General features: G+C 42.2%; 1 protein-coding gene and 1 long non-coding RNA gene across 8 annotated transcripts in view; one reads left to right on the top strand and one right to left on the bottom strand.

Moving 5' to 3' along the window:
* Nucleotides 1-26,382, bottom strand: part of CFAP57 (cilia and flagella associated protein 57) — a 142,213-nt gene that overhangs the window by 54,520 nt on the left and 61,311 nt on the right. For all 7 annotated transcript variants that reach the window (XR_005215401.1, XM_037827495.1, XM_037827494.1 and 4 more), the window contains exons 10-17: nucleotides 18,870-19,082; nucleotides 17,274-17,447; nucleotides 14,577-14,738; nucleotides 10,440-10,595; nucleotides 9,192-9,285; nucleotides 7,676-7,866; nucleotides 3,346-3,519; nucleotides 2,100-2,258 (exon numbers count right to left, since the gene is read on the bottom strand). Coding sequence is in view for 6 of the 7 variants with exons in the window: in XM_037827495.1 (XP_037683423.1) it covers nucleotides 2,100-2,258; nucleotides 3,346-3,519; nucleotides 7,676-7,866; nucleotides 9,192-9,285; nucleotides 10,440-10,595; nucleotides 14,577-14,738; nucleotides 17,274-17,447; nucleotides 18,870-19,082 (1,323 nt within the window). In the remaining variant the exon portion in view is untranslated. The remainder of the gene's footprint in view (nucleotides 1-2,099; nucleotides 2,259-3,345; nucleotides 3,520-7,675; nucleotides 7,867-9,191; nucleotides 9,286-10,439; nucleotides 10,596-14,576; nucleotides 14,739-17,273; nucleotides 17,448-18,869; nucleotides 19,083-26,382) is intronic.
* Nucleotides 10-14,901, top strand: LOC119527453. Its single transcript, XR_005215405.1, has 3 exons — nucleotides 10-545; nucleotides 10,459-10,651; nucleotides 14,600-14,901. It is a non-coding gene; the product is annotated as an uncharacterized LOC119527453 (long non-coding RNA).

Below are 26,382 nucleotides of genomic sequence, written 5' to 3' on the forward strand. Positions count from 1 at the left end.
AGTGAGATGGGAGAGAAATGAGAGACATCACCAAGGCCTAATATATGGAATTCCTTTAGGGCAAAGGACATAAATCCGGAGACTATCCTCACTGAAGAGACTTCTCTCCTGGCTGGGGATTCAAAGGCTGACTCTCCCCAATGGCTACAGCACTGACTTAGTTTCCTGGGGGAAGTGAGAGATGAGGCTGGGAAGAAGGCAAGACTCTTACCTGCTGGATTACAGTTCAGAAAGTATCCTGTAGGCCAGGGGTTGGAAAACCATAAGCCCACAGGCCCAATCTGGCCTGCAGCCTGGTTTTGTAAAGTCTTATTGGAAGTTAACCACCCACGCACATTCATTTACATGCTGTCTGGCTGATTCCACGCTACACCAGCAGAGCTGGTTAGCTACCGCAGAGACCAAATGGCCCACAAAACCTAAAATATTCACTGTGTAGTCCTTTACAGAAAAAGTTTGCTTACCCCTGCTGCAGGCAATGGGGAGCCACTAAAGGACTTTTACATTTGCACTCTGCAGAGTGTGGAGGATGGATTGCAGAGCTGGTAGGTTGCAGAGATGGGGGGTGGGGGGGAAGGGAGGCAGGAAGAAACATTAGGAGGCTGTTGCAATGTACTAGGTCAGGAGGCCTTAACCTCTTTCTTGTCAAACCACATGTCCCTCATCCCCTCTTACTGCCATGAGAATCTGAAGAGAGTTTTGGATTCTTCCCAGAAAAATACCTGATTCATACATACTCACATGCAGAAATTACATCCAGGCACCATCCTATTTAATCCATGTAAGACTCCCTTGAGTTAGACACCATTACCATTTTACAGGTGAGGAAAAAAAAGGCTTAGAGAAATTGCCCAAGGTTCTATGGCTGGTAAGTGGAAGAGCCTGCACTGGAACCTAGTTATCTAACTCTGAAGCCCATGTTTTCAACCACTGGAAAATTCTGCCTGAACTAAGGCAGCTGTGGCAGAGCCTGGATTCATTCAGGAGTATGATACTAAATTTTGGATATGTAGATGGAATGCCCCACAAAATGTGATATGTTCAGTGTGTTGTGAGAAGGCCATCCTAAAAAGTGAGTGCAGCCTGATTAGAAACAATTAGAACAAGCAAACTCATAGAGTCAGAATCCAGAATACAGGTTACCACAGGGCGGAGTGGGGACAGGGAATGGGAAGTTAAGGCTTAAAATGTACAGGGCTCCTATTTGGAATGATGGAAATATTTTGGTAATGGAAGGTGGTGATTATAGCACAATAGTGTGAATGCAATTAACACCACTGAAATATACATTTGACTATGATTAAAAGGGGGAAATGTTAGATTGTATACATGATAACAATAAAAATTTAAAAAAATTCCATGGATACTACACTACAGAAGCAGTGATCCCTAAGTTAAACCAAGGACTTTAATTAACAATCTAATTATAAAAAGGTGCTATCATCAACTGTAACAAATGTTCCACAACAATGCAAGGTGTTGCTGGTGGGTGGTATATAGGAATCCTGTATTTTATGCATTATTGTTCTGTAAACCCACAAATTTCCACTAAAGAAAAAACAAAGTGAGTGCTGCTGATACCAGCTCACTGGGGTACCCAGCAGTTACAGGACGAGCCACAAGGGAGCCACTCCGACCAGGGGGACCGGGTGGGCAATGAGGTGGGTGGGCTGCTCCAGTCTATGGGACTTGTCACCACAGGATGCCTGGAGAAGTGGGAGGCATGGGCCTGGGGTCAGCAAACTCAGGTTTTCATCTCAAGTCTGTCACCTATGAACTGTGTGACCTTGGGCAAGATACTTAACCTCTTGGAACTCAATTTCCTGAGCTATAAAATCAGAATGCTTATGCTCCTCTTAGGTTGTTGGGAAAATTAAATGTGATGCACTTATAGCTATTAGCCCAGTGCCTTGCACAGAGTAGGCCCTTAGTAGATGGGAGTTCCCTTCCTCTCAATGATCATGTATCTCCCCATCAAGTTAAATAAATATGTTCGGAGAAGTCAAAGACCCTTCCTGCCTTCCCTGTCCTGAGCTTTGTCCTCACTGCCTGGGTCCACACCAGCTGTAGTTGAAGTAGGGCAGAGCATGAACTTTCACCTTATCCTGAATTGTCTCATCTCTTTCCTGGATCTCCCGCTTGAGGACCTGGATGTCCTTCTCCAGGGACTTGATGACTCCTTGAAGCTTCACCTGCTCTCCCTTGAGGATCTCAATGTCATTGGCTCGCTCTTCAATCTCCTTCTGCAGGCTGCTGAACTAAGCATACAACAGCAACAACAAGGAACACCAGTGACCATCTTTGAACTCATCCCTGTTCCCCCAAACTATCTGTGAATTTGAAGAGCTCTCATCACTTATCTTCTGTGATCTGAACTGTGGATTTTTAGAGAATTTAGGATAGTGCAAGAATTTCCCAGCCCCATTCCACTCCCATGAGAATGGACTGTCTCTGCATCAAGAGGCTTCAGAGACAAGCTCCTTGAGTGGATGCAGAGGTACAGCAGTGTCTTCCATGGCCACACCAGATGTTGCAAAGGCTGGGGATCTGTGCCCCATCAAAATCAAAGAGACTAGGCCCTGACTGATGAGCCATCTTAGCCACATCTAAGAAGGGAAGATGTGATTGTCCCCTGGATTTACCAGTAGCATGATTTCTAATAGGAAGGATTGTCTATCCATCCTACCCCGCCTTTCTCTACAATGAACTTGGCCTCTTTAAGGCTAAATACTTTGGGGAAACTGGCAATTCTACAAGAATCTAAGGACTGAATCTTCCCTCACCCCAATTGTCAATGAACTAAAAACATCTGCCCCACTTTGTAACCTAAGCATCTTACACCCCCATTCCTTCTCCCACCCATGGAGCCATCTGTGACTCTCTGCACCAAGAGCCTGAGGATACCTCCTGGCTAAGAATTTATCTATCTCCTCTCCAGAAGACCTTATTTCTATCTCTATCAGAGGTTTAGCTCTGAAAATGGACTAAATCTAACTTGCCAATAAATGAGCTCTCCGATTGCTTCTGTCAATGTCACAGTGAACCTCAATATCCCTGAGAAAAGGAAAGATGGGGTGGGGGGGAGTGTGAGGAAGCCCAGATACTTACCCTTTCAGAGGATGCCTTAGGGTCTGTCTACCTAAAGGTACAGGGAGAACCCTCACTCCAGCCAGCTCTCCTTTCCTAACCCCACTTGCTGGAGATGAGAACTTCCAGGTGGGGAGTTCTGCCAGGCCAGCCAGGGCAGAGCTGTTCCCAGCAGGCTCTGCTAGTGGTCCGTCCCACTCTACCTTTCTCTACAATACTGCCCTTGCCCACCCCAGGTCTCAGGGAACAGTCTAGTACCTTTTTCCTCATGATTCCCGTTTCTCCTTTGAGCCGCAGGTTTGATTCCTTTTCATCCCGAAGCCTTTTCTCATATTTGGTTTTGATGTCTTGAATTTCTCGGTCTTCATCTTCTTCGATCTGTTTCTTGGTCTCCTCAAACTCCCGCAGCTGCTGCCTGACATCTTCCTGGGCCTGGCTCAGCAACAGAGAGAGTGTGTGGTCAGGGAAGAAGGGATTTGTGATGCCTTTTGTGCTAAGAGGGCAGGGGTGAGATGAGCACGTGAAGGCCTGTCACGGGGAATGGGAGAAAAAGTGTTACTTCAGAAATAGAAACCGAAAGCCATGGGTTCCTTAATCCTTACAGTTTCTTCCTGTCTGTCCTTCTGTCTGTCTTCCTGCCTTCCCTTCTTTCCTTGCTCATATAAGGCCCCCGGCTCCATGCCTTCAACCACCCTGTTACTCACACCTCCACACCCGGTACTGTCTCTGGTATTCGTCACACTGATACCTAGGCTACCTATGTCTTTCCTTCAAAGAACTTATGGCAGTTGTAATTTTATGTTTATTTGTAAAATTACCTGGTTATCTCTCCCACTAGATAAAAGTTCCTCAAGGGTAGAAACTTTGTGTATCATGTTCACCACCAAATTCCCAGTGTACAATACAATACACACTGGCATACAGTAGGTAATCAATATATATTTGAATGAATGAGTGAATCTTTAATTCTGCCTTCCCTCTCCCCAATCCAACCAATCCTGCCCTTTCCACCTCCCAAAGAGTTTTCAAATCCATCCACTTCTCTTTATGCTGCAGTTGCCGCCCAGGCCACCATCACCTCTTGCCTGGCTGCTGTCTCAGCCTCCTGACTGGTCTATCTGCCTGTGGTCACACTTCCCTCCAACCTGTCCCCACAGTCAGAGTGAGCTTTCTAAGTCACACACCTGAACGTGTCACCCCTCTCCCCCGCCCCCAACTTACCAGACCTCTAGGGCTCACCCTTGTCCTCAGGATAAAGTTCAGACTCTTGACAAATCTACAAGACTCGGGCTCTAGCCTCAGCCATTACTCCACCCCAAGCTCTTGCCAGAGTAAACTAACTGAGTTCCCCAAATGTACACGTTTTGCTGGGCCTAGGCATACACTGTCCCCTCTGTTTTCAGCCCTCTTCACATGGCTCTCTCCCATCTTCCTTCAGCTCTTAGCTATTTCCTGTGGGAAGCCTGCATGTTCCCCGTCATTACATGTTACGTTGTAATTACTTGCTTGACAGATTTCTCCACTAAACTGTATGTTCCTTGATGGCAGGGATCGTATTTCTGTTCACCAGTGTGAACATTCAGCACAGTATATGGGATATACTTGGTGCTGAAGGAGTAGAGGTCTAGAGTCCAGAGGCTGGAAAGACAAACTGTCCCTATTGGAGTCTGGGAAGCGACTAGCGCATTACTCCCTTTTGCTGACTGCCACCAAGGGATGGACATTTTAGATTATATTGGAATCAATCTCTTTCCTCACATATGGGCCCCGGAATTCTTTCAGGCTGCACATGCCATCCCTGCACTGAGTATTTCAGGGGGTGGGGGCTGGGGGGGTGTTAAAAGAAATATGGTTTTAAAACTGGGCTCAATAGTCCCCTGAGAAAGGCTCCTCTCTTTTCCTACCACATGTCACCAGATTCTTGCCAGACAGAAATCTGGCATGGTCAGCTCTGTCTGCAGTCCAGTGGGGCCGGCAAACCCCTGCTCTTGGTCTTACAGATGTTGCTGAGAAGTAAAAGAAGCTAGTCAGGTTAGCAAGATGGCACATCAGACAGAAGCTCCCTAGGAAAGTTTAAACCTTATTACAAATCACTTTTTGACTCAAAAGAAGGAATGCATTGTAATCACTGTGGGAGGGCCTATTAAGAAGACCAGTCTCTCTCCCCTTCAGATACATTCATTATCCCTGAAGAAAGAGCTCCCTGGTAGAAATATCAGAAGTAAACACGTGATATCAATATATAAGCAATGGGGGAGAGGGGCACATGGGGGCCCTGAGAGCACAAAGGAAGGTACTTAGCACTGCGGGGAAAGGGAAGTATAGGAGATGGATTAGGGAAGGATTCCCCAGGAGCTGGTCCTTGCCCTGAGACCTTAAGGATAAGTACAAGCGAGTCCTGGGAAAAGAGATTATCATCAGCAGAGGCACAGAGGTGTGTGGGAAACTACTGACGGCTTCATATTACTGGATATATGGGTGCAGGACCTGAATGGGAGGAAATGGGGCTGAGTCAGGGAGGCTTGAGTGTGCTGTGCTAAAAAGGAGCCGTTCCTTACGCCCTGGAACTGTGTGGGGCTCAGGTGGGGGTGGGATTCTCTTAACTCCCTACTGCCACTGTGTCAGAGAACAACCTTCTCTGAGGCTCGTGCCATCTGTGGAGCCTCCACCCACCACTTCGCACCATGCTTAATCCCGATTGCCTGGTCACCCTCCCAGTTCACCTGAAGTCTTCTGGATCCTGACTCATAGTCTTCTTTGCCATAATCTGAGTGACTATACAGGACCCTAAAATGTCTCCTGGTGCTTTGACCTTTATCTCAACTCCACCTCAGTCATCCACTCACAGGGCCATCCCCTGGAATGGTGCTACCTCTGAAATCTTAAAATTCAGACACCTGCTCTCCGAGGACAGCCCATCTCTGGTGGACCCAGGCATGCCATCTGCTATGGGTTGAACTGTGTCCCCCAAAAAGATATATTCACATTCTAAACCCCAGTCCTGTGAATGTGAGTCTATTTGGAAATAGGATCTTTGAAGATGTTATCAGCTAAAATGAGGCTCAACTGGATTAGAGTGGGCCCTAATCCACATGACTAATGTCCTTATAAGAAGGGAAAAGTTGGACACTGAGAGATAGAGAGGAGAATACCATGTGATGACTGAGGCAGAGAAAGCCATAGATTCCCAGCAAGCCTCTGCCAGAAGCCAGGAGACAGACATGGAGCAGTTGCTTCCCTAAAGAAGTCAGAAGAAGCATTGTCCTACTGACATCTTGATTTCAAACTTCTGGTCTCCAAAGCTGTGAGACAATACATTTCTGTTGTCTTATGCCACCCAGCTTATGTTATTTTGTTATGACAGCCCTAGGAAACTAAGATACCACCCCAGTTCTCAACCTCACTGTGTCCTGACCTCTTGATTCCTGCAGTGTCTTCCAGGCTGTTGGTTCATTACTGACCTCTTTCTGTCTGGACCCACTGGCTGTTCACCAGCCCACCTTTATCCCTTCTGTGGCACCTGCTCTGTAAAACCCCAGCTATGGATGAGGCTGCATTTGCCTTCCCTACTCACAGATCTGAGTGCTGAATGCTGCTGTAGAAATGCACATGGCCTGTGGCCTAATGCCACCAGAATTCCTGTCCCAAACCTCAGCAGGCCATACCCACCAGTCTCCTTCTGCCTTTAGTCATTTCCCTTCCAAAGTCCCTTCAAAATGACTCCACACCTTCATCACTCTCTTGCCCCCTTGCTCTTAGTATCCATCTTGCCACAATTTCATGCAGAAAAGGAAGCCATCAGGCCTCTCTCAATATTCCCCTTATGCTAGGAAACTGGATGTTTTGGCAAATCCTAACTGCTTGAACATGCTAGGTTATGCCTTTGTGACTTTGCTCTGCCTGAAATCACCTTCCCTCCCTCACTTTCTGGTCTCCTGGTTAATTCCAACTCATATTCCTCTTGGATCTCATTTCTTCCTGCAAGCCTTCCTTGGCCTCTCAGATGCCCTTCATCTGCATTCTCCTACTATCTTGTGCCTGCCTCTATTATTACTGATCTATGTGACCACCTCCCTCATCTGGCTGAAACCAGGCTCCATGCTTTATTTCTCTTTTACTATCCAGCACCGAGACTGGTAAACCAATGGGATACTCTTTGTGTTTGTTAAATCAGTGAATGAACTTTTCATCTTCTAAGATAAAGTAAGTTACTGAAGGGTTTCAGGCAACCACCTTCCCCACTGTTCATGGCCCTTATTCCTCAGACTCCTTCTTCTAGAAAGGTCTTCCCAGTTCTTAAGGCCTAAAGGTACAGTTACGATACAACAATAGGTATGAACTGGGTCTATCCAAAGAATTTTATTCTCAAGAATGGAGCAACTCTCAGTTCAGTGAGTCCCCTGGCCCACAGGAAAACAAATAAATAAACTGAGTATAAACAAGGCAGAAAGAAACTCATGCTGAAAGGAAGGAGTAGATGGTAAGGGAGAGCAAGGAATGTTTCCCACAAGCTCTCTGGGTGGCTTGCAGGCTGGACCTGGCAGGACGGGGCCACAACAGGGAGGCCAGCATGGATTCCAGGGAGTACCTCTTCCAAAAGGGCGGTTTTCTCCTGAAGTTTAGCCTCATAAAATTCAGTTAGCTCCTCCAGGGCTTGACTCTTGGTCTCATCATTATCCCGAAGCTGTTTTTCATATTCTTCCTGCATCCTCTGGGACTTGAGCTGCAACTCCTGGTACTTCTCATATTCCAGAAGTAGCTTTTGGTTATTGCAGCATTCTGGGAAGAAGCAGAGAGGCATTGAAGGTGGGAAAGCAGTACCAACCCTAGGGACATGGAGAAGCTTGGGTAGCTTTTCCACCCCCAACCAGTCTCAGGTGGAGCAGCAGCCTCCAAAACCACAATTCAAATGCCTGTCAAATTTTCTTACCTGTCCCCTACTCCATCATTTTGTCAAGCAGCCAAATTCCCTCCCCTTCCCCTCTATGCAGAAAGGTTTCTAGGAAAGTGTGGGGGGAGGGGGAGTTTAGGAGTTCAGGGCCAGGAAGAATGGACTGAGTGTACAAAACAGGTATTCGTACCCCCATTTTACAGAGGAGTAAACTGAGTCTTAGTGAGGTTAGGTGACTGCCTAGGGCACCCAGCAAGTAAGTGGTAAGTATGGGATACAAGGCAGCCTATCAGTCTCCAAGCCTGCACATTTCTGTCTCTTTTTCCCTGTCTTATGTTCTTGGGATCAAGTCTCTAATTTGTAATCAGGACAGTCTTTTGCTGTCTGTCCTTTGGAGGGGTTATGCATTGAGCTCACATTCTTTTCTTCTACTTGGTCTCCTGTGAGCATCTTCCACAAATCTCAGTAACCCCGAGGCTCTGAACAGGTATCCTGTCTCACTCCACTGGGTTCCACGCTCCCAGGGAGCCTTGTCCTCCATCACGTCATGACAAAGCTGCTTCTGGGGTGACCCATTCCTTCTCAGACCCCAGTCAGTCACTCTTACCTATTGCTTCTTTCCTTCCCTGACTCTCAGAATCACCTTCCTTTTTGCCAATACTTTTTACTCTCTGAAATCCCCCTGCTAGTGGGGCCTTCTGAGCATGCTAGATGGCCTCTTCCTAAAGTCCACAGCTACTCAGTGTGGCACTCCTCCTGGCACAACTGGTTTCTTCTCACCCTGCCTAAGTTTTGTATACCTGACAAGCTTTATCCCTACTCCCTATGTGTGCTGTTTACCCTAGTGTATCCTGGAGCACCTACTGTATACTATGAATCAGTCAGGTTGTATAATACTTATTCATTATCTTTCCACCCACTTAAGTGTAAGCATCCAGGACAGGGATTCTGTCTCCTCATTTCTGTACCAGCAGCACCTGGTGCAGTGCCTAGTATGCAGAAGGCATTTAATAAGTGTTTAATGAATGAGTAAATGCTTAGGAGTTAAAACTACTGTGAGTTTAATGGGATAAAGGTAGTCTGTTTATGGACAGGCCATATTACCTGGAATTTCTGCTGTGTCTGTGGGACTCTCAGACTTTCACCCCTAACCCACCTCTTCCAGCGCTAACCAATTGCCCTGTGACCCCACAGGCCCTACTTGCAGACTTACCCAGGTCTTGCAGTTCTCGGCTTTGCGTGTCTAGGAGGTCATCTAGGTGTTCCTGATGCATTATGTCCTGCTTTTCTTTTTCTGTTCTTAAAACCTAAAACACAGAGTTAGACATTCTCATTTCTACACGATCTATTGCAAGCATTCCTAGGGCAAAAACTAATTTCACAAGTAACATCCTTCTTTACTCACAAACATTTCTCAAGCCCTTATTTAGCACCAAGCACTGTTCTATGAAGTGACAACCAAACTATCACTTTTTATTTACACTGGATTCTGCTCTGAAAGTTCTATGCTTTTCCTATATATATATATATATATATATATATATATATATATATATCCTTTCTATTAAATGGCTTTTTGCCAATGATGAGTTCAGTTTTTTGGACATGTAGCAAAAAGATTTTTGGATAAAAAAGCAGAGATTTACTTGAATCCTCTGTTGCCTGTACATAGCTGTGAACTAATTCCTTGGGTATGTCACTATATAAGCTTCTAACAAAGAGTTTTTTTTTTTTTTTTTTTTTTTTAAAAAAAAAAAACTGAGCAGGAAAACTTCTTGAAGGTAGGGATGGAACCATCTAAATGAAATTAATAGTCAGGGTGTTTTCAGCCAAACTCTCTGACCCAAGTAGATAATATAAAGGAACAACAATTCCTTAAGGAAAAAATTGGGATTTTGGATGAAATGCTGAACAGATTTGTGTAGAACAAAGAAAAAGATTCTGGGAGAGTCCTGGACAAAATCTAACTATAAGGAGCATGTTCAGACTAATTTTATTTAATCTTGAAAACCCAGAAATCAATTTTCTGATGCATTTCCTTTTTTATACTTTGTTTTCCTTGCTATCTTCTTCATTTTGTTCTAAATAAGTTTTTCCTGATCATAAAGTAATATATTCTCACTGGAGAGAATTTAGAACTTACAGAAAAGCATAAAGAATAAAATTTAAATTACCCATAATCCCAACTCTGAGATAATTTCTCTCTTAGCTATTTTCTTAAAAATTGTTCTGTGTATTTTTACCTAATACCATATACCATACAGAGTTTTATGTTCTTCTTTTTTGCCACTTAGCACTTTGCTGTAAGCATTTCTGATGTCAACAACTATGCTTTAAAATCATACATTATTACACATCTTATTGTTGGATTCTAGCTTGGGTAACATATGCTACTCCCATCTTGAGCCAAAGTGGGAATTTCTTGTTATTTGTGGTTGTTGGATCAGTTTCTCAAACAGACCTGGTTCTTTGTTTTCAAGGACTCCATTTCCTGGATGAACTTGTCTGTTAGCTCCTTAAGCTTCTCAGAATAGTTCATATCCTTCAGTCGAAGTTGATACTCGGTCTCCATTTTTAATTCTTCCACACGAGTCTTCAGCTCCAACATGACCTGAGCCTTTGGAAGAAGGACAGAGAGTCAAGAACACTCACGGTGGGGGTGAATCCGTCTAGGTAAGCCTGCGACCTTGACCTCCATGAAACCTGCAACTCTGCATAGCTGCAAACTCAACGTGTCTCAACTAGAACTTGTCATTTTTACCCCCCTCCAAGTCACACAGGCTGAAACCTAGCAGACACGAGCGTCTTCCTCTCCTCTCACGGTAAATATTCAATGAGCTCTCCTATGTGCCAGGCATTGTGTTAACAACTCCCTCATGTCCTTCAAATCTGTCTGAGCCACCTTCTCCAGGAGACCTACTGTAATCCTGCTCCCTTCCCTTCCCACCCCCAGCACCCCTTACTCTGCTCTACTCTTTATTATTTCCTTAGATTTTAAATCCTCCTATACAATATAATTAACTTATTATTTTCTTCATTGCCTTTTGTCTTCTTTTCCCATTAGAATCTAAGCTCCAAGAAGGGACTTTTTTTGGCTTTGCTCATGCCTAGAACAGTGCCCAGCACAGAATAAGCACAATAAAATATTTGTTGAATCATTATTCCTGCCTTGTGGAATGTACAGTCTACAGGAGTAGCTGAATAAACACATAATTACAAATTGTGTCCAGTTGCCAAAGCGGGGCAGTCCTCAGTACTGTCAATTTGTCCTTGTTGATGTTTTTCATGCCTGTTCTGTTCCCACCCTCATTACTTTAATTTAGGCCCTAACTCCTTCCTGACTTGCTGATTCTTATCTTCAGTGTCTTTTTTTCTCTCCAACTCACTGATTCCAGAAAATGTTTTCTAAAATTACTGTAATACACATACTCTTCATTTTCTAAAAAAGTAATGTTGGTGACAGAGTGGGTAAGAACATGAAGTGTTTTCTTCTAGCTCAGCTATAATTACACCCTGTGTGTCCCTACACATCTTTTCTGGTCTGTCTTACCTACTGTGCTGTGAATATGGGAACAAGGGACGAGTTATGATTGTTTCTACGTTCTTGATGGTTACCATAGACCTGACACATTGGAAATACTGAGATGAGGGATAAATGCAAATTGCATGTGCAAAGTCAGAAGGTGAGGGCATGGCCCAGCCCAGGCATCATATGTTTGGCATGGGTGGGAGGCCGAAGGGGAGGAAGCTGAGGCTGCATGTGACCATCAAGTTCCCAATAGGCCAAGACAGGCAACTTGGATTTATTCTAAATGTTCTCTGAAGGTCCTCATCTAACATGATTAGGCTAATTTTGGCAATGGCAGCGTGCAGCACAGACTGGAGCAGAGACAGACTGCAGGCAGGGTGATTGTTGGGAGTTTATTGCATAGTCCAGGTGAAGAGATGGTAAGGGCTTGAACTGAGGAGGAGGTAGGGAGCAGAGAGGAATGGAAAAATTTGAGAGATATTATAGAGGTGGGTTCTACAGAGCCTGGTGTCTGACTGGGTATGAGGAGAAGGTTTGAGAATCATGGATGAAGGCTGCCTCCCTGGCTAGACTGCCTTTGCCCTGAAGGTTGGACTTTGTCTTGCTTACTGCTTTATCCCCAGAACACAGCATAGGATCAAGAAGATGGTCAGCACTAAATAAAGTTTATGAAATAAATAAATGACTTGAGGTCTGCCTTGGACTAGTAGAATACATTTATCATAGGGAGTGTTCCAGTTTTTAACATGTTGTGTTTGAGGCACTTGCTCATTAGGCCCTCCTCAATCCATTCTCCATGTTACTGCAGAGTAGTCTCTCCAAGACACAAATCTGTTCAAGTCATTCCCTAACTTAAATCTATCAGTTGGTCTTTATGAATAGTGTCCAAAGTCTAAAACATGCTATAAAAGGCCCCCATGATCTCTCTCTCTCTCTCTCTCTCTCCAGCTCATAACACTTCTCTCCTGAACACCCTCTATTCTCCAGCTACACCTAACTGGACTATTTTCCCTGCTCTCTTATCCCTCTGCATACACTTGTCGGAAGGTCCTTTTGCACTTGTTCCAGAAGGCTCCGTTCAAGGCTCACTTCCTATGGCCTGGGTCAGGGTCCCCTTCTGGTATCATTTTTTCATAACACCCAATATACACTTAATTCTGATTTTTATTTCATCCACCCTCCCTCCTAGGCTTCAAGCTAAAGAATCCTCTATGTATTGTTTTGTTGTTGTTGTTTTTGTTGTTACTGTAACAGACTTTATTTATTTATTTTTTGAGCAGTTTTAGGTTTACAGAACTCTAGCTCCCTCATTGCCCTACCCCAGTTTCTCCTATTACTAACATCTTACATAGTGGGGGATACTGTCTATGTCTTTTATTTCTCTAATTCCAGACCTTAGAATAATGTCTGGCATATAGCTGACCCTCTGTAAATACTAGTCGGATAAATGAATGAATGAATAAATGGGTAAATCATGGGCTGAGAGATAGTTACATAGACTATCATAAAGCATAAAGAACAAAAGAGAGCTGGGAATTCTGGGGAACATGAAATTTGAGGGACAGGTGGAGGGAGAAGAGCCAGGGAGAGAACTGGAAAGGAACAGAGAGGTTTCCAGGGAATAAGAAGACCATGGACTCATGGACACAGAGAGAGAAGGGAGTTTCAAGAAGTATTCCATATACTAGTCACTTCCATCACGGCAGCAGTACTGGCAGGCCTAGCTGGGGGCTAATGTCAGGAGACAACCTGGGCACTTCGGACCTTTACTTCAGCCTGTGTCAACTATTTGGTCTTGTCCCCTAACATCTGGGAAGAAGAGAGAAGAAAAAAGAGAGAAGGGGATGTATTTGCCTGCCTGGAGTAGGTGAGACCTGTACTCTCACAGGCTCTTCCTCATCCTCTCCTACCCTTCACCTTTCTGCAGAAACTTCCAGGGATTTCTAGAAGGATCTCCAGGAAATGCTAGGGACCTATCATCCTGTTTTGTGGCACTTTTTGCATTGCTCTTCTCATGGATTTACTTGTCTCTATGCCCTACCCAACTGTAAACTTCCTGATTACAGGGCCATGCCTATCTGTTCACACATGCAACCCCAATGCCTAGCAAATGGTAGTAAGTGCTGGTGAGATTCTGGATGAACAACAGCAAATGCATAGCTTTGCAATCCTTGGTAAGCTTCTTGAGTTTACCATCGATTCACCTTCTCCCTCATGTAGCATACAGCACAGAGCTATGCATTCAGATCTCTGCAAAATACATTTTTCTCGAATGTTTACTGCATTAACAAGAGGAAGCCTCTTTTGCACAGAGATTAAGAGAATGGGCTCTAGATTAAAACTGAATTGGTACTTAGGCCCTGCTACTTAGTAGCTCAGTGACTTTGATCAAATCATTCAACTTCTCCAAACCCCAGTTTCTTGAAACTTGGGAAGAATAATAATAGTATCTTCTTCATAGGGATGTTGTGAGATACAAATGTGAATACTTATAATTACCACAGCACCTGATTCATGGTAAACCTGAAAAATAATGACTATTAGTACTATCATCCTCCTCCTCCTCCTCCTCATCATCATCATCAAACAGGGGAGTGGGTAAGAGATTTTGGAAATATTTTCTAAATCTCTCTTTTTTTCTTTAAAGAAGGCTCCATATAATCACAGTTATTAAATTTCACAGAAACAACTGGGGTCTTCAGTTTGTCAGTTCAGTTTTGTAACTGTTTATCAATTGTTTTCCATGTGCCTAGCACATGCTAGAAACTGGTGGTCATGCAAGAAAATTGCATGTCATGGTTCTTGTCCTCAAAGAGTAGAAAATGGAAAGCTGGGTCATACAATAAAACCAGAGCATGATATGTCAATATGATCACGTGGCGAAGGAGAGGCAAGAAGTGACGAGGACATAGGGTGGTATGAACAGAGAATAAGCAGGGGAGCTGAGGGAGTGTGCCCGGTGCACCACATGCAGCCAGGGCACAGAGGGTCTCAAACGCTGGTCTGAGGAGCCTGGATGCCATCTGGTATGGAATTTCCATGTTCCTCCTATTTAGATCTGATTCTTACCTTCTCTTCCATGTCTGTTTTAGTAACAAGCACCTCTTCGGCAAAGCCCACTTCCCTTTCTCGCTTGATCCCTCGACCATCCTTATCAAAGACCTTCCAGGTGAAAAGGCAGCCATCGTCAGCAGCAGTCAGCAAGTATTGGTCATCGAAGGTGAGCAACATCTGAAGAGAAAAAGATCAGGGAGAGACAGCTTTCTGGGGCCACAATGGACCAAGACTAAACTGGCTATTGTGCAAGACCTCTCTCCATGGCACCCTGGGCAAAACCTCACTGGGAGGAAGTCTCAATGCTAGGTAAGAAGGAGACAGGAGCTCCTTACTGGGCTTCTAATGACAAATAAAGGAAATAGGCTACATCTACATTCTCTGTGGACTTGGAATATATAAAAAACTCTCAAAACTCAACAGTAAAAAAAAAAATCCAAACAATCCAATTAGAAAATGGGCATAAGACACAAAAAGACATTTCACCAAAGAGGATATATGGATGGCAGATAAGCACATGAAAAGATGTTCAACATCATTAGCCATTAGGGCAATATAATTAAGTCAGATGAGATATTACTACACACCTATTAAAACAGCTAAAATAAAAAATAATGAAAATACCAAATGCTGGTGAAGATGTAGAGAAACTGGATCTCTTATACCTTGCTGGTGGGAATGGTACAGTCACTCTAGAAAATAGCTTGGTGGTTTCATAAAAAACTGAATATACACTTACTATGTGATCCAGCAATCATACTCCTGGGCATTTATCCCCCCAAAATGAAAACTTATGTCTACCCCAAAACCTGTACTTGATTATTCATAGCAGCTTTATTGTAACAGCCAAATATGAAAACAAAAAAAATGTCCTTCAATAGGTGAATGAATAAATAATCTGTGGTATACACATACCATACTACTCAGCAATAAAAAAGAATGAACTACTGACACACAAAGCAACTTGGATGGATCTCAAGAGTATTAAGTTAAGTGAAAACAGCCAGTCTCAAAAGATCACATACTATATAATTCCAATTATATAAAATTCTCAAAATGACAAAATTATAGAACTGGAGAATTAATTAGTGGTTGTTAGGGGTCTGAGATGATGTGCATGTGACTGTAGAGGGAGATCTTCATGGTGATGGAATAGTTCTGTATCTTGACTGCTGTGGAGGTTACAAGAATCTACACATTATAAAATGACATAGTACCATACATACAACATGGTGCCACTGTCAATTCCCTGGTTTTGATACTGTGCTTCAGTTAAACCACAGTCTGTTTGATCATTCACCTATTGTAGAACAGTTTTGTTTTCAGTCTTTGGCTTTTACAAATAAAGCTGTTATGAACAATCAAGTACAGATTTTGGGGTAGACATAAGATATAATCACTGGGGCAAACTGGGTGGAGGGTACTCAGGTCCTCTGTGCTATCTCTGCAGTTTCCTGTAGGTCTATAATTATTTCAAAATAAAAAGTGAGAACAAAAGATTCAACTATGAAAAATGTCTTCTCCAATCAACAATATGTGTCAGAAATTCTCTCTCTCAGATTTTAGTCTTGGGAAATAATCAGAGATGTACATATACCTTTATAGCCTAGAATATTCACTACAGTTCACAAGATAATGTAAATGTCTAACTTAAGGAAAAGAATGAAATAAATTATGGTCATTCATATAATAGGATATTTATATAGCTACTAAAATCATGCTTGTGAGAAATACTCAATTATATGGAAAAATGCTTGCAATAGTGTTAAGTAAAAAAGGCATGTCACAAAAGAGCATATATACAATATGATCTCAATTTTATGTCAAACACATGCAATATATATAGAAGGGTGGAAGAAAATATGCCAAAATATGAATGATGATGCTATTATAAGTGATTTTTTATTTCCAAAATAAACATGTATTGCTTTTATAATGAAACCCAAGGCCCATGCTCAGTACAGGAATGTCTCAGTTTACGATGAAAAACCCATTCTCAATAAGGATAGTGTCTGCAGGTAAACCAATATAGACCTTGGGACATAATTAAAAACCTGAGGTGTAGGTGTCGTTCAATCTGGAATAAGAGGAGAGAAGGGGAGAGAAGATACACATTTTTCAGTGTCTGTTCTTTAGGAGGTCCATGTAAACATAGAAACTACTTTTTTTAGAAGGGGGAATGGAAGGACAGTTTGCAAATGTGTGCTTATGTTATTATCAACTGGACTGGCCTTTCGTACCCCAGGAAGGGGCATGGGCTAATCTCCTGGACTGTAACTCTCCTTAGCGCAGGACAATTCTCTGAGGAAGGAGGAGAGCTGTGAGCCATTAGCAGCTCAAGCCCACAGCAGCTGGGGGATGGGTGCGCCGGCCAGGTACAGGTGATCTGGGTGGGGCTCCCACAACATCTATCAGATGACCTATTATTATGCATAATACTATGATGAACAACCTTGTACATAAATATTTAGGTGCATCTCTGATTATTTCCTTGCAGAGATTCCTAGAAGTTGCTTAAACAAAGGGTATTAATAGCTAATAAATGTTAATTGAAGGGCTGACTAGATGAATAAATAAGGGGAGAGGAGGAACAAGGACAAAGAAAAGCTGTCAGAAGGTTGAAAGGATGAAGAATGTACATGGATGGCAGGATCAAATAGCTCTACTTAGAGCTGATTCTGGGACCGGGCCCCTGAGTGGGCCCCCTCTCACCTTAGTGACAGGACCAGCATGGGCCTGGTACTCATTGAATTCTTTCTGCACAAGGAGAGGGTGCTTCATTGAACGAATGGTTCCCACTGAGGTGCCCACAAACATCATCCGCCCTGAGTGTGAGATGGCAATGGCTGTGTAGGTAACGTCAAATGCTGACATCTCTCGAAGGACCTGGAACACAGACAGCTCTATTCAGTGTTGGCGGCTGGGCCGTGTCCCAGTGTCCCCATGTCATCCTCTTCTTCTCTCTAGTAGTAACCTTAGGGCAAGGTCTGTACTAAAAAATGTTTTTTGTTTTTTTTTCCTATCCCTTATACAGCATCTGGCATTGTGCCTCGTAGGCACAAACTAAATATTTCTTGGTTGCCTTACCGATGAATAACCAGTTCTACGAGTTAGGAATAATACTATTAGCTCACCTTTATATAGCACTTACTATGTGCTAAACGCTGTTGTGTGCTTTTTACATGTTGTAACTCATTCAATTTTCACAAAAAACTCTTTGTGGTAGTAACTCTTATCCCCATTTTAAAGATGACAAAACAGAATCACAGAGATGTTAAGTAACTTGCTCAAACCCACAACAGCTAATAAGTGGCAGTATGGCTCCAGAGTCTGTGCGCTTGACTGCTGTGCTAGTATCTCGAGTTAAGAATGTGGTGTTGATCATAAATGTACTCAGTATTTACTAATGTCCATTATATAAACAAGACTGTAGTAGTGGGGAATTCATCCATCCATTCATCCATCCATCCACTCATCTACCCATGTACCAAACATTTATTGAATGTTTACTCTGGGCCATGCAGTGTGCTAGCAACTAAGGATACCAAGAGGTGTAAACATTACCTTGTCCTAAAGGAGTTTGCAGCACTGTAAAAGCCATCACAGAATGAGGACCAGGCTACTTGGGAGCACAGAGGAGAAACACCCTACTCTACACTGTCCAACCATGGGGAAACCAGCCTCAGGTCAGTTCACTGCCGTGGAAGCTGTGACTTTCCCAGGAACCAGTATCATAAGAGTGACAAGCACTTAGGAAAAGCCAGAAAAGCCAATGAAGATCAGCTGTCACTGGACTCCTTGAGAAGGACACAAGCCACACTTGTATGAAGTGTCCTCGCTGAGCTCTTCTCTCCTCCCTCACCTACTTGGAGCCATACATGATAATTCTAAAGTTTCAGAGTTTGGGGATTTCAAAAGAATGCAGTGGCAAGTCTAGGTGATAGCAGCTGACTATAATTCTGTTCTTACCCCAGGGAAGTAAGTGCAGACCAAGGTGGGAAGAATGCAGTTTAGAGATGCTGTTAACCTCCATGCCTGGAGAGTAGAAGAGAAGCTGCAGGCAGGAAGCAACAATGAAATGGAAAAAGGCTCCACAATTTAACCCAGTCAGGTAGGGGCACTGCAGGGAGGGAAATTCAGGAACTGATAACTGAGTTGAACCAAAGGGAATGAGCGCCAGGTGTTATCCCATGAAAAAGGGGCCCTGTTCTCACTGGCTTTCTTCCCATGCACATCTGCTACACGCATGGGAGGCTATGTTCTGCAGATCAGTGCAACAGCCCAGAGGCAGGGGCAGAGCAGACTTACTGAAGAATCTGCAATCTCCTTGAGGGTCTGGTCTGATCCAACGGCAAAGATAACTTTTCCATCGGGGGAGATGGTAACGCAGTTGTAGCTGCAGGACTTGAGCACACATTCTGTCTCTCTCTTTCCTGAGGACAGATTCCATTCATACACGGCACCATCTGTGCCACAGGAAATCAGCTTGCTGTCATCTGCATTCCACACAACTGAACGAACCTGCAAGGGAAGAAGACATCCAGTTAAGAGTACACACATGCACGCGCACACACGTACACACCACAGAACAGGGGCATCATCTCCTCGGGTGCTCAACTAGACTGATGCAGACTGTCCTTTCCCGATCCATGCCCTTTAGTAAGCACAAAACATAGCTTCTTGAGAGTGTTTACAATCTGTTTTCAAAGATGCTTGCAAAATACTGAAGATGAAACACTCCAATTTCTTGTTCACTTTATGAACATAAAAATTGAATCATATAATGGTTTCTATAATGCTACAACCAATCACTTATTGCTATGTTTTCTTCTTTCATAGTTGAGATTTTATTGGTTGTTCTGAAGATCAGCAATAGAAATTATGAACAATTTGTATACAATTCTTAATGTATGTACTAAAAATTAAAAAGCTATGTAGTTGTAATTTGCTCACAGTTTGGAATAACTCTAAAGTTATTCCAGTGACTTTCCAGCTTACAATTTTGAGGCAAGTTTTCCTAAGAGGATATCAAGTACCAATATGTTCAAATGTTGATAAGCTGTTACATCATAAGTCCTGCTAATACACAATTTAATATCATATACACTATATACTCATATTTCCAATCTTTCACAGCATACAAAAAAGTTCTTAGGAAAACTGGATGACCATGACCAAGGATGTTACAGAGAGCACACAGTTCTGACAGAAAGAGCCAGGATCAGCGAGCAGTTTTAAGAAACTATTCTACTAAAAAACATGGGAACAGAAGTAATTTAAAATGTTCAGCACATATTAAATGCAAGACTGTGACTCCAAATCATCATTTAGTATGTGTTGTATTATAGGATATAAAAACTGCCACCCCCCCACCCCTATGGAATGTTAAGTTGGCACCCAAGTTGACAGTTAAAGCCTCCCATAATTCAATATCCCATTATTTTCTGGTTATAACAACAAAAAGAAACCACCAGGAAGTGATTTCCCTTCTTAAAAAAAGGATTGCCTTTCTTCCAGTTTGCAAAGACACATTCAACATTTCTGCTCAAGGCCTTGTCAGAGGTACCTTTAGAATCTGTATTTCTACCAACAGTCTCTTCAAAGCAGTCTAGGCCTTTTATATCAAACCACTCACAATTCTTCCAGAATACTCCCCATATCCATTTAAAAAGCTGTTCCAACATGTTTGGTATTTGAAAGCTCAGCAGCACCCCACTTCTGGTACCAAAATCTGTTCTGGTTTGCTAATGCTGCCATTTTGCAAAATACCAGAAATGGATTGGCTTTTATAAAGGGGGTTTATTTGGTTACAAAGTTGCAATCTTAAGGCCATAAAGTGTCCAAGGTAAGGCATCAACAATTGGGTACCTTCACTGAAGGATGGCCAATGGTGTCTGGAAAACCTCTATTAGCTGGGAAGGCATCAGGGTGGTATCTGCTCCAGGGTTCTGGTTTCAAGATGGCTTTCTCCCAGGTTGTTTCTCTCTAGGCATCTGGGGGTATTCTCTTAGTTTCTTCCAGGCAAACTCTGGACTAGCAAAAGTCTACTTTCAATGGTCGTCTCCAAAATGTCTGTCTCAGCTGCAGCGAGCACCTTCTGACTGAGCTTTTATAGGGCTCTGGTAAACTAATCATGACCCACGCTGAATGGGCAGGGCCACAACTCCATGCAAATTATTCAATCAAACATTTTGCTCACAGTTGATTGAGTCACATCTCCATGGAAACATTAAAGGATTCCAACCTAATCAACACTAAATATGTCTGCCCCCACAAGACTGCATCAAAGAACATGGCATTTGGGGGGACATTATATATCCAAACTGGCATACTCGGTAAGAACAGACAGAGTCTGTGGCATTGGAGCCATGACTCACTCCTTTATCTTCCCAGCTCTGGAAACTTAGCTTCTGTGCACTCTACTCTGGGTAGGTGGGCACGAACATGGGGGCTTCTTCTCCCCCAAGTGCTCCATCTTGGGCTTTGGTTTCACTCTGGGAGGGGCAGGCTGCTGGTGTTTCTCATCCTCATCCCTGTCCCATGTTTCAGAAACTCTAATCCAGGCAGGTGTGGCCAAGAAGACCAGGTCAGAAGCTCTACTTAAAGCACAGCAGGCCAAGAATACTGGTGCTTGCTTGCCCCTGACCCAGCTTGCTCACAGGGTGAGGGTTCACACAAGGCAGGGGGGCAAGCTGAAAAGACTGGGAGTGGGGGTGTCACTCTTGGAAAAGCGAATCCCTATCACCAGCTCGGGTGCAGTGGTGCAAGGGTTCTGCCCAAAGGAAAGTCAGGCCATAAGACAGACCTCTACAGCTCTGCCTTAGTATTTGGAACAGAGCATGGAGAACTCCATGCTTAAGGGTATTATCTAAAACAATAGTGATCTTTATGGATAGCAATTAAGAGGAGGCTGGTAGCTGTATGATGTAAGCAAAATGGCCAAACAGAAATTTAATAGAAAAATGGAGAGTCAGCCAAGAAGGGCTTTCCTGGCATCACAGACAACTATGGAGCTCAGGAAAGCTGTGTGCATGTGCTAGATACACCCACTTATGAGCATTCAGAGTAGGACATGGGGCAAACTTGACAGCATCTCCTAAGCTGCGCAGACACCCATCAACAGAAGCCTCACTGGCACAAGGGGCTTAAACACAACATCTGACTAAACACTGACTAAACAATAAGCTACTCTGACCCAGGGGCATCTTCTAGCAAATGGCTTAAAAACAAAATCACACTTATCCCTGGACATCCTGGAAGACTGTGTGCATGCCCAAGGCTGTGCTTCAGTCTCAGGTACAATCAGAAAGAATATCTAGGACACAGCACACATGTTCCATGGATGAACATGTGGTAAGAAACATAAGTTCCATGAAATGTGATATCAGCCATTAAGTAACACATAAATCCAACAGTAAAGGGTAAAAATGTAGGCTAAGGAGGCTTAAGCACAGCCTATGACTAATAAGTAGCTTATGCAACCCAGGAGCAACCCCTAGGTAGCCAGGTTAAAAGATTAAAACAGGGGGAAAGTTGCATTTTTATAATTGTACTATTAACAATGGAATAAAAATTTTTAAATATCCATGAAACTGCCCTACACAGTGAAGCCGATGTTAAACCATGGGCTATAATTAATAGCACAATTATAAAAATGTGTTTCCATCAATTGTAACAAATGTAACATGCCAATGCAAGGTGTTAATAATAGGGGGAGGGTATATAGGAATCCTGTATTGTATGCATGATTCAGTGAACACACAACTTATCTAATTAAAAAAATATAAAAAAGAATTATATACCATGCTCAAGTGGGATTTATACCAAGAACACAAGGTTGATTTAACATCTGAAAATCAATTAATGTAATATACCACATTAATAGAATAAAGAACAAAAACCATATGATCATCTTCATAGATGAAGAAAAAGTACTTGAGAAAATCCAACATCCTTTCATGATAAAAACACTGAACAAACCAGGAATAGAAGGGAACTTCTTCAACCTGATAAAGGCCATCTATGAAAACTCACAGCTAACATCACACTTAATGATGAAAGACTGAATGCTTTCCCCCTAAGATCAGGAAAAGCAAGGATGTCTGTTATTTCCTTTTCTATACAAAATTGTACTGGAGATTCTATACATGGAAATTAGGCAAGGAAAAGAAATTAATAGAATCCATGACATGATCATGCATATAGAATATCCTAAGAGATACACTAAAAATGATTAGAGCTGATAAACGAGTTCAGCAAGGTTGCAGGCTACAAATCCATATACAAAAACCAACTGCATTTCTATACACTAGCAATGAACCATCCAACATGAAATAAAGAAGAATGACATCAGCAAGATGGTAGCATGAGAAGCTCCAGCTATCCTCCCACAGCAATACTGAAAAACCAGCAGACACTGGCAGAATCAATTTTCTCAGTTCTGGAAAACAATTAAAGGGTTGCAGTAACTGGACGAACACTGAATCAAGAAAAAGGCAACTTAAAAATGTCAGGAAAACCTCATAGCACCTTTACTGATCCCTTCTCCACCCTCTCCCTGGCTCAGTGTATCACAAATCCATGCTGCCAGTGCAGGTCCCTGGTCTGTGGTCCTGGGTTCTGGAGGGAGCAGAGTAACCCTTATCCACATTTGGGGGTGCAGATATGACTGTATCAGTTGTCTCTGTCTCACTGGTCCTGAGCTTGTTCTGAATGTAGAAGCAACTGGCAGAGCCACTAAAGCACCTTAAGAAAACAATCAAACCACAGATGCTTGGGGCAAAGAATTGCCAGGAGAGACATACAGTAGTGCCTGGATTGGGAGGAAAGGGTGCAAATTTCCAGGGGGAAGTTGGAAATTCTGCATTCAGAGTATCTGCATATAGAAGGGATTGATGAGGCCACATGTGCATGCCCAGGACAAGACACATGCTCAGAAAAGACCTGAGATGACTTTATGCTTTCACTTGAGACTGTTCTTTAGGCTCACTGTAAGGTTGGCTGAGTGCTGAAAGAGAACACCAGCACAGAACCCATCTGCAAAGATTGGGGAACACATTCCCTCCCCCAACATTCAAGGGAATCTCTGTCATAACACTAGCTGAAAACAAGTTTAAGGAACAAAGATTTCTGTAACTACATATAATCAAGGGATACAGTTTTTGCATAAATAGTTTGAAAAATCAGTAAACAAACAGACTATTATAGCCTTCAACAATAAGAAAGAAACAAACAAACCAGCAAACCAAGGGGAAGGGAGAGTGTTGGGGATTAAGTCAGGTATTCCACAAAAAGACATGTTTAAGTCTTAATCTGTGTTCCTGGGAGTGTGAACCCATTCATAAATAGGAACATCCTTTAAAGATGTCATTGTTAGTTAAGGTGTAGACTAATATGTAAATAAGATTTTCAAAGATCCTATTTAGATGAGGCAAAATTGAATCAGGTGCAACTTAATCCATATGGCTGAAGTCCTTATAAAGAGAGGAAATCTAGACAGAGACATAGATGACTGAGCAGGAAAAACAGAGGTCAGAAGCAGAAGGCATGTGATGGAGGTAGAGATGTAGGCTAAAGAACCCCAAGGATGGAGGTGTGTCAGTTCCAGAATACTACAGACTATGGGAGAAAACATGGCTTGCCAAGACCTTGATTTTCAACTCTAACAAGCCTCCAAAACTGTGAGACAATAAATTCCCAATGTTAAGCCAACCCGTTTTGTGATATTTGTCATAGCATCCCTGAAAACTAAGACAGGGCGAATCTGATTTCCAAAATTAACACATTAAAAAATTCAAAAGTCTAGATTTCAACAAATATTACAAGGCATACAAAGAAACAGGAAATGACAGCCCACTCAAAGGAACAAAATAAGAGCACTGAAACCATCAATGAGGAGGACAAAACATTGGACATACCAGACAAAGGCTTTTAAAAAACTGTCTTAAAAATGCCTAAAGAGCTAAAGCAACACACAGACAAATAACTAAAGGAAATCTGGAAAATAATACATGACAAATATAAATTTCAATAAAGAGAGAGAAATCATAAAAAGGGACCAAACAGAAATACTGGAGCTGAAAAGTTCAGTAACTGAAAAATGTTAAATTCTCTAGAGGGGTTCAAAAGCAGATTAGGGCTGACAGAAAAGAATCAGTAAACGTGAAGACAGGACATCAAAACTATCCAGTCTGAGGAACAGAAAGAGAAAAGAATTAAGGAAAGTAAACAGAGCCTAAGAGACTTGTGGGACACAATCAAGTGTACCAATATATGCATTATTAAGGAAAAATTGGAATATAGAATTTAAGCTTCATATCCATAATAATTTTCTTGAATTAACTGCAGTTAAGTTAATGATATAAATGAATATCCTTGTTCGTAGGAAATGTACATGGAAATGTTATGAGTTCAAGGAGTATGATATATGCAACCTGCTCTCAAATGTTCAGAAGATGATAAATGGGAAGATAAATAATTGATAGAAAGATAATAGATATAGTTGAAAGAAAGAGAGGAGGGAGGGAGAGAGGGAAGAGGAAGGAAGGAAGAAAAGGAAGGAAGGAAGGAAGGAAGGAAAGAGAAAGAAAGGTATTGCAAAGGTAGCAAAATGTAAAATTGGTAGATACGGATATCTGGGGGTGAGGGGGGTGTTGGAGTTCTCTGTATGGGGTTTGTATTGTATTTGCAACTATCCTATATGTTTGAAATCATTTCAAAATAAAAATTAAAAAAAATTATTCACACACGCGCGCGCGCGCACACACACACACACACACACACACACACACATATATTATGGAAGTCCCAGAAAGAAAAGAATGAGAGAAAGGAGCAGGAGAATATTTGAAGAAATAACAGCAAAAAACTTTCCAAATCTGATGAGAGACATGAATATACATATCCAAGAAGCTCAATGACCTTCAAGCAAGATAAACTCAAAGACCCCCACACCAAGACACATTATATTGAAGTTGTCAAAATCCAACGACAAAGAGAGAACTATAAAAGCAGCAAGAGAGAAGAGACTTGTCATGTATAAGGGATCCTCAATAAGATTAACTGCCAATTTCTCATTAGAAACTACAGATGCCAAAAGGCAGTAGGATGGCATATTTAAAGTCCTTACAGAAAAAAAAACAAAACAAAACCTGTCAACCAAGAATTCTATATCCAGCAAAATTATTTTTCAAGAATGAAGGAGAAATTAAGACATTTACAGAGAAACAAAAGGTGAAGGAGTTCATTACCAGAAAATCTGTCCTACAAGAAATGCTAACGGGAGGTCTTCAGGATGAAATAAAAGGATGCTAGACAGTAACTCAAAGCCATAAGAAATAGAGCATTGGTAAAGATAATTACATAGGTAAATATAAATCCTGTATTATTATACTTTTGGTTTATAATGTTTTTATTTTCCCCTATATGAAGTAACAAGTAAATGTGTAAAACAATAATTAAAATCTACGTTAACAGACATACAATGTCTATATAGAGACACAATCTGAGACAATAACAATATAAAGGGGAAGGGGCAGAGACATATAGGAGTAGAGAATTTGTATACTGCTGAAACTAAGTATCCTTCAAAACAGTTGTTCTTCGTTTAAGATGATAATTGTAATCACAAAGGTAGCCACTAAGAAAATAACTAAAAAATATAGAGAAATGGAAAGAAAAAAGGAATCAAAACGACATAGTAAAGAATAGCGATGAAACACAAAAAGGGCAGTAATTGAGGAACAAAAAAGATACAGGGCATACAGGAAACAAACAGCTAAGGCAGAGGTAAATCCTTCACTATCATGAATGTAAAAGGATT

Source organism: Choloepus didactylus, chromosome 2 (assembly GCF_015220235.1).
Source record: "Choloepus didactylus isolate mChoDid1 chromosome 2, mChoDid1.pri, whole genome shotgun sequence".
NCBI lineage: Eukaryota > Metazoa > Chordata > Mammalia > Pilosa > Megalonychidae > Choloepus > Choloepus didactylus.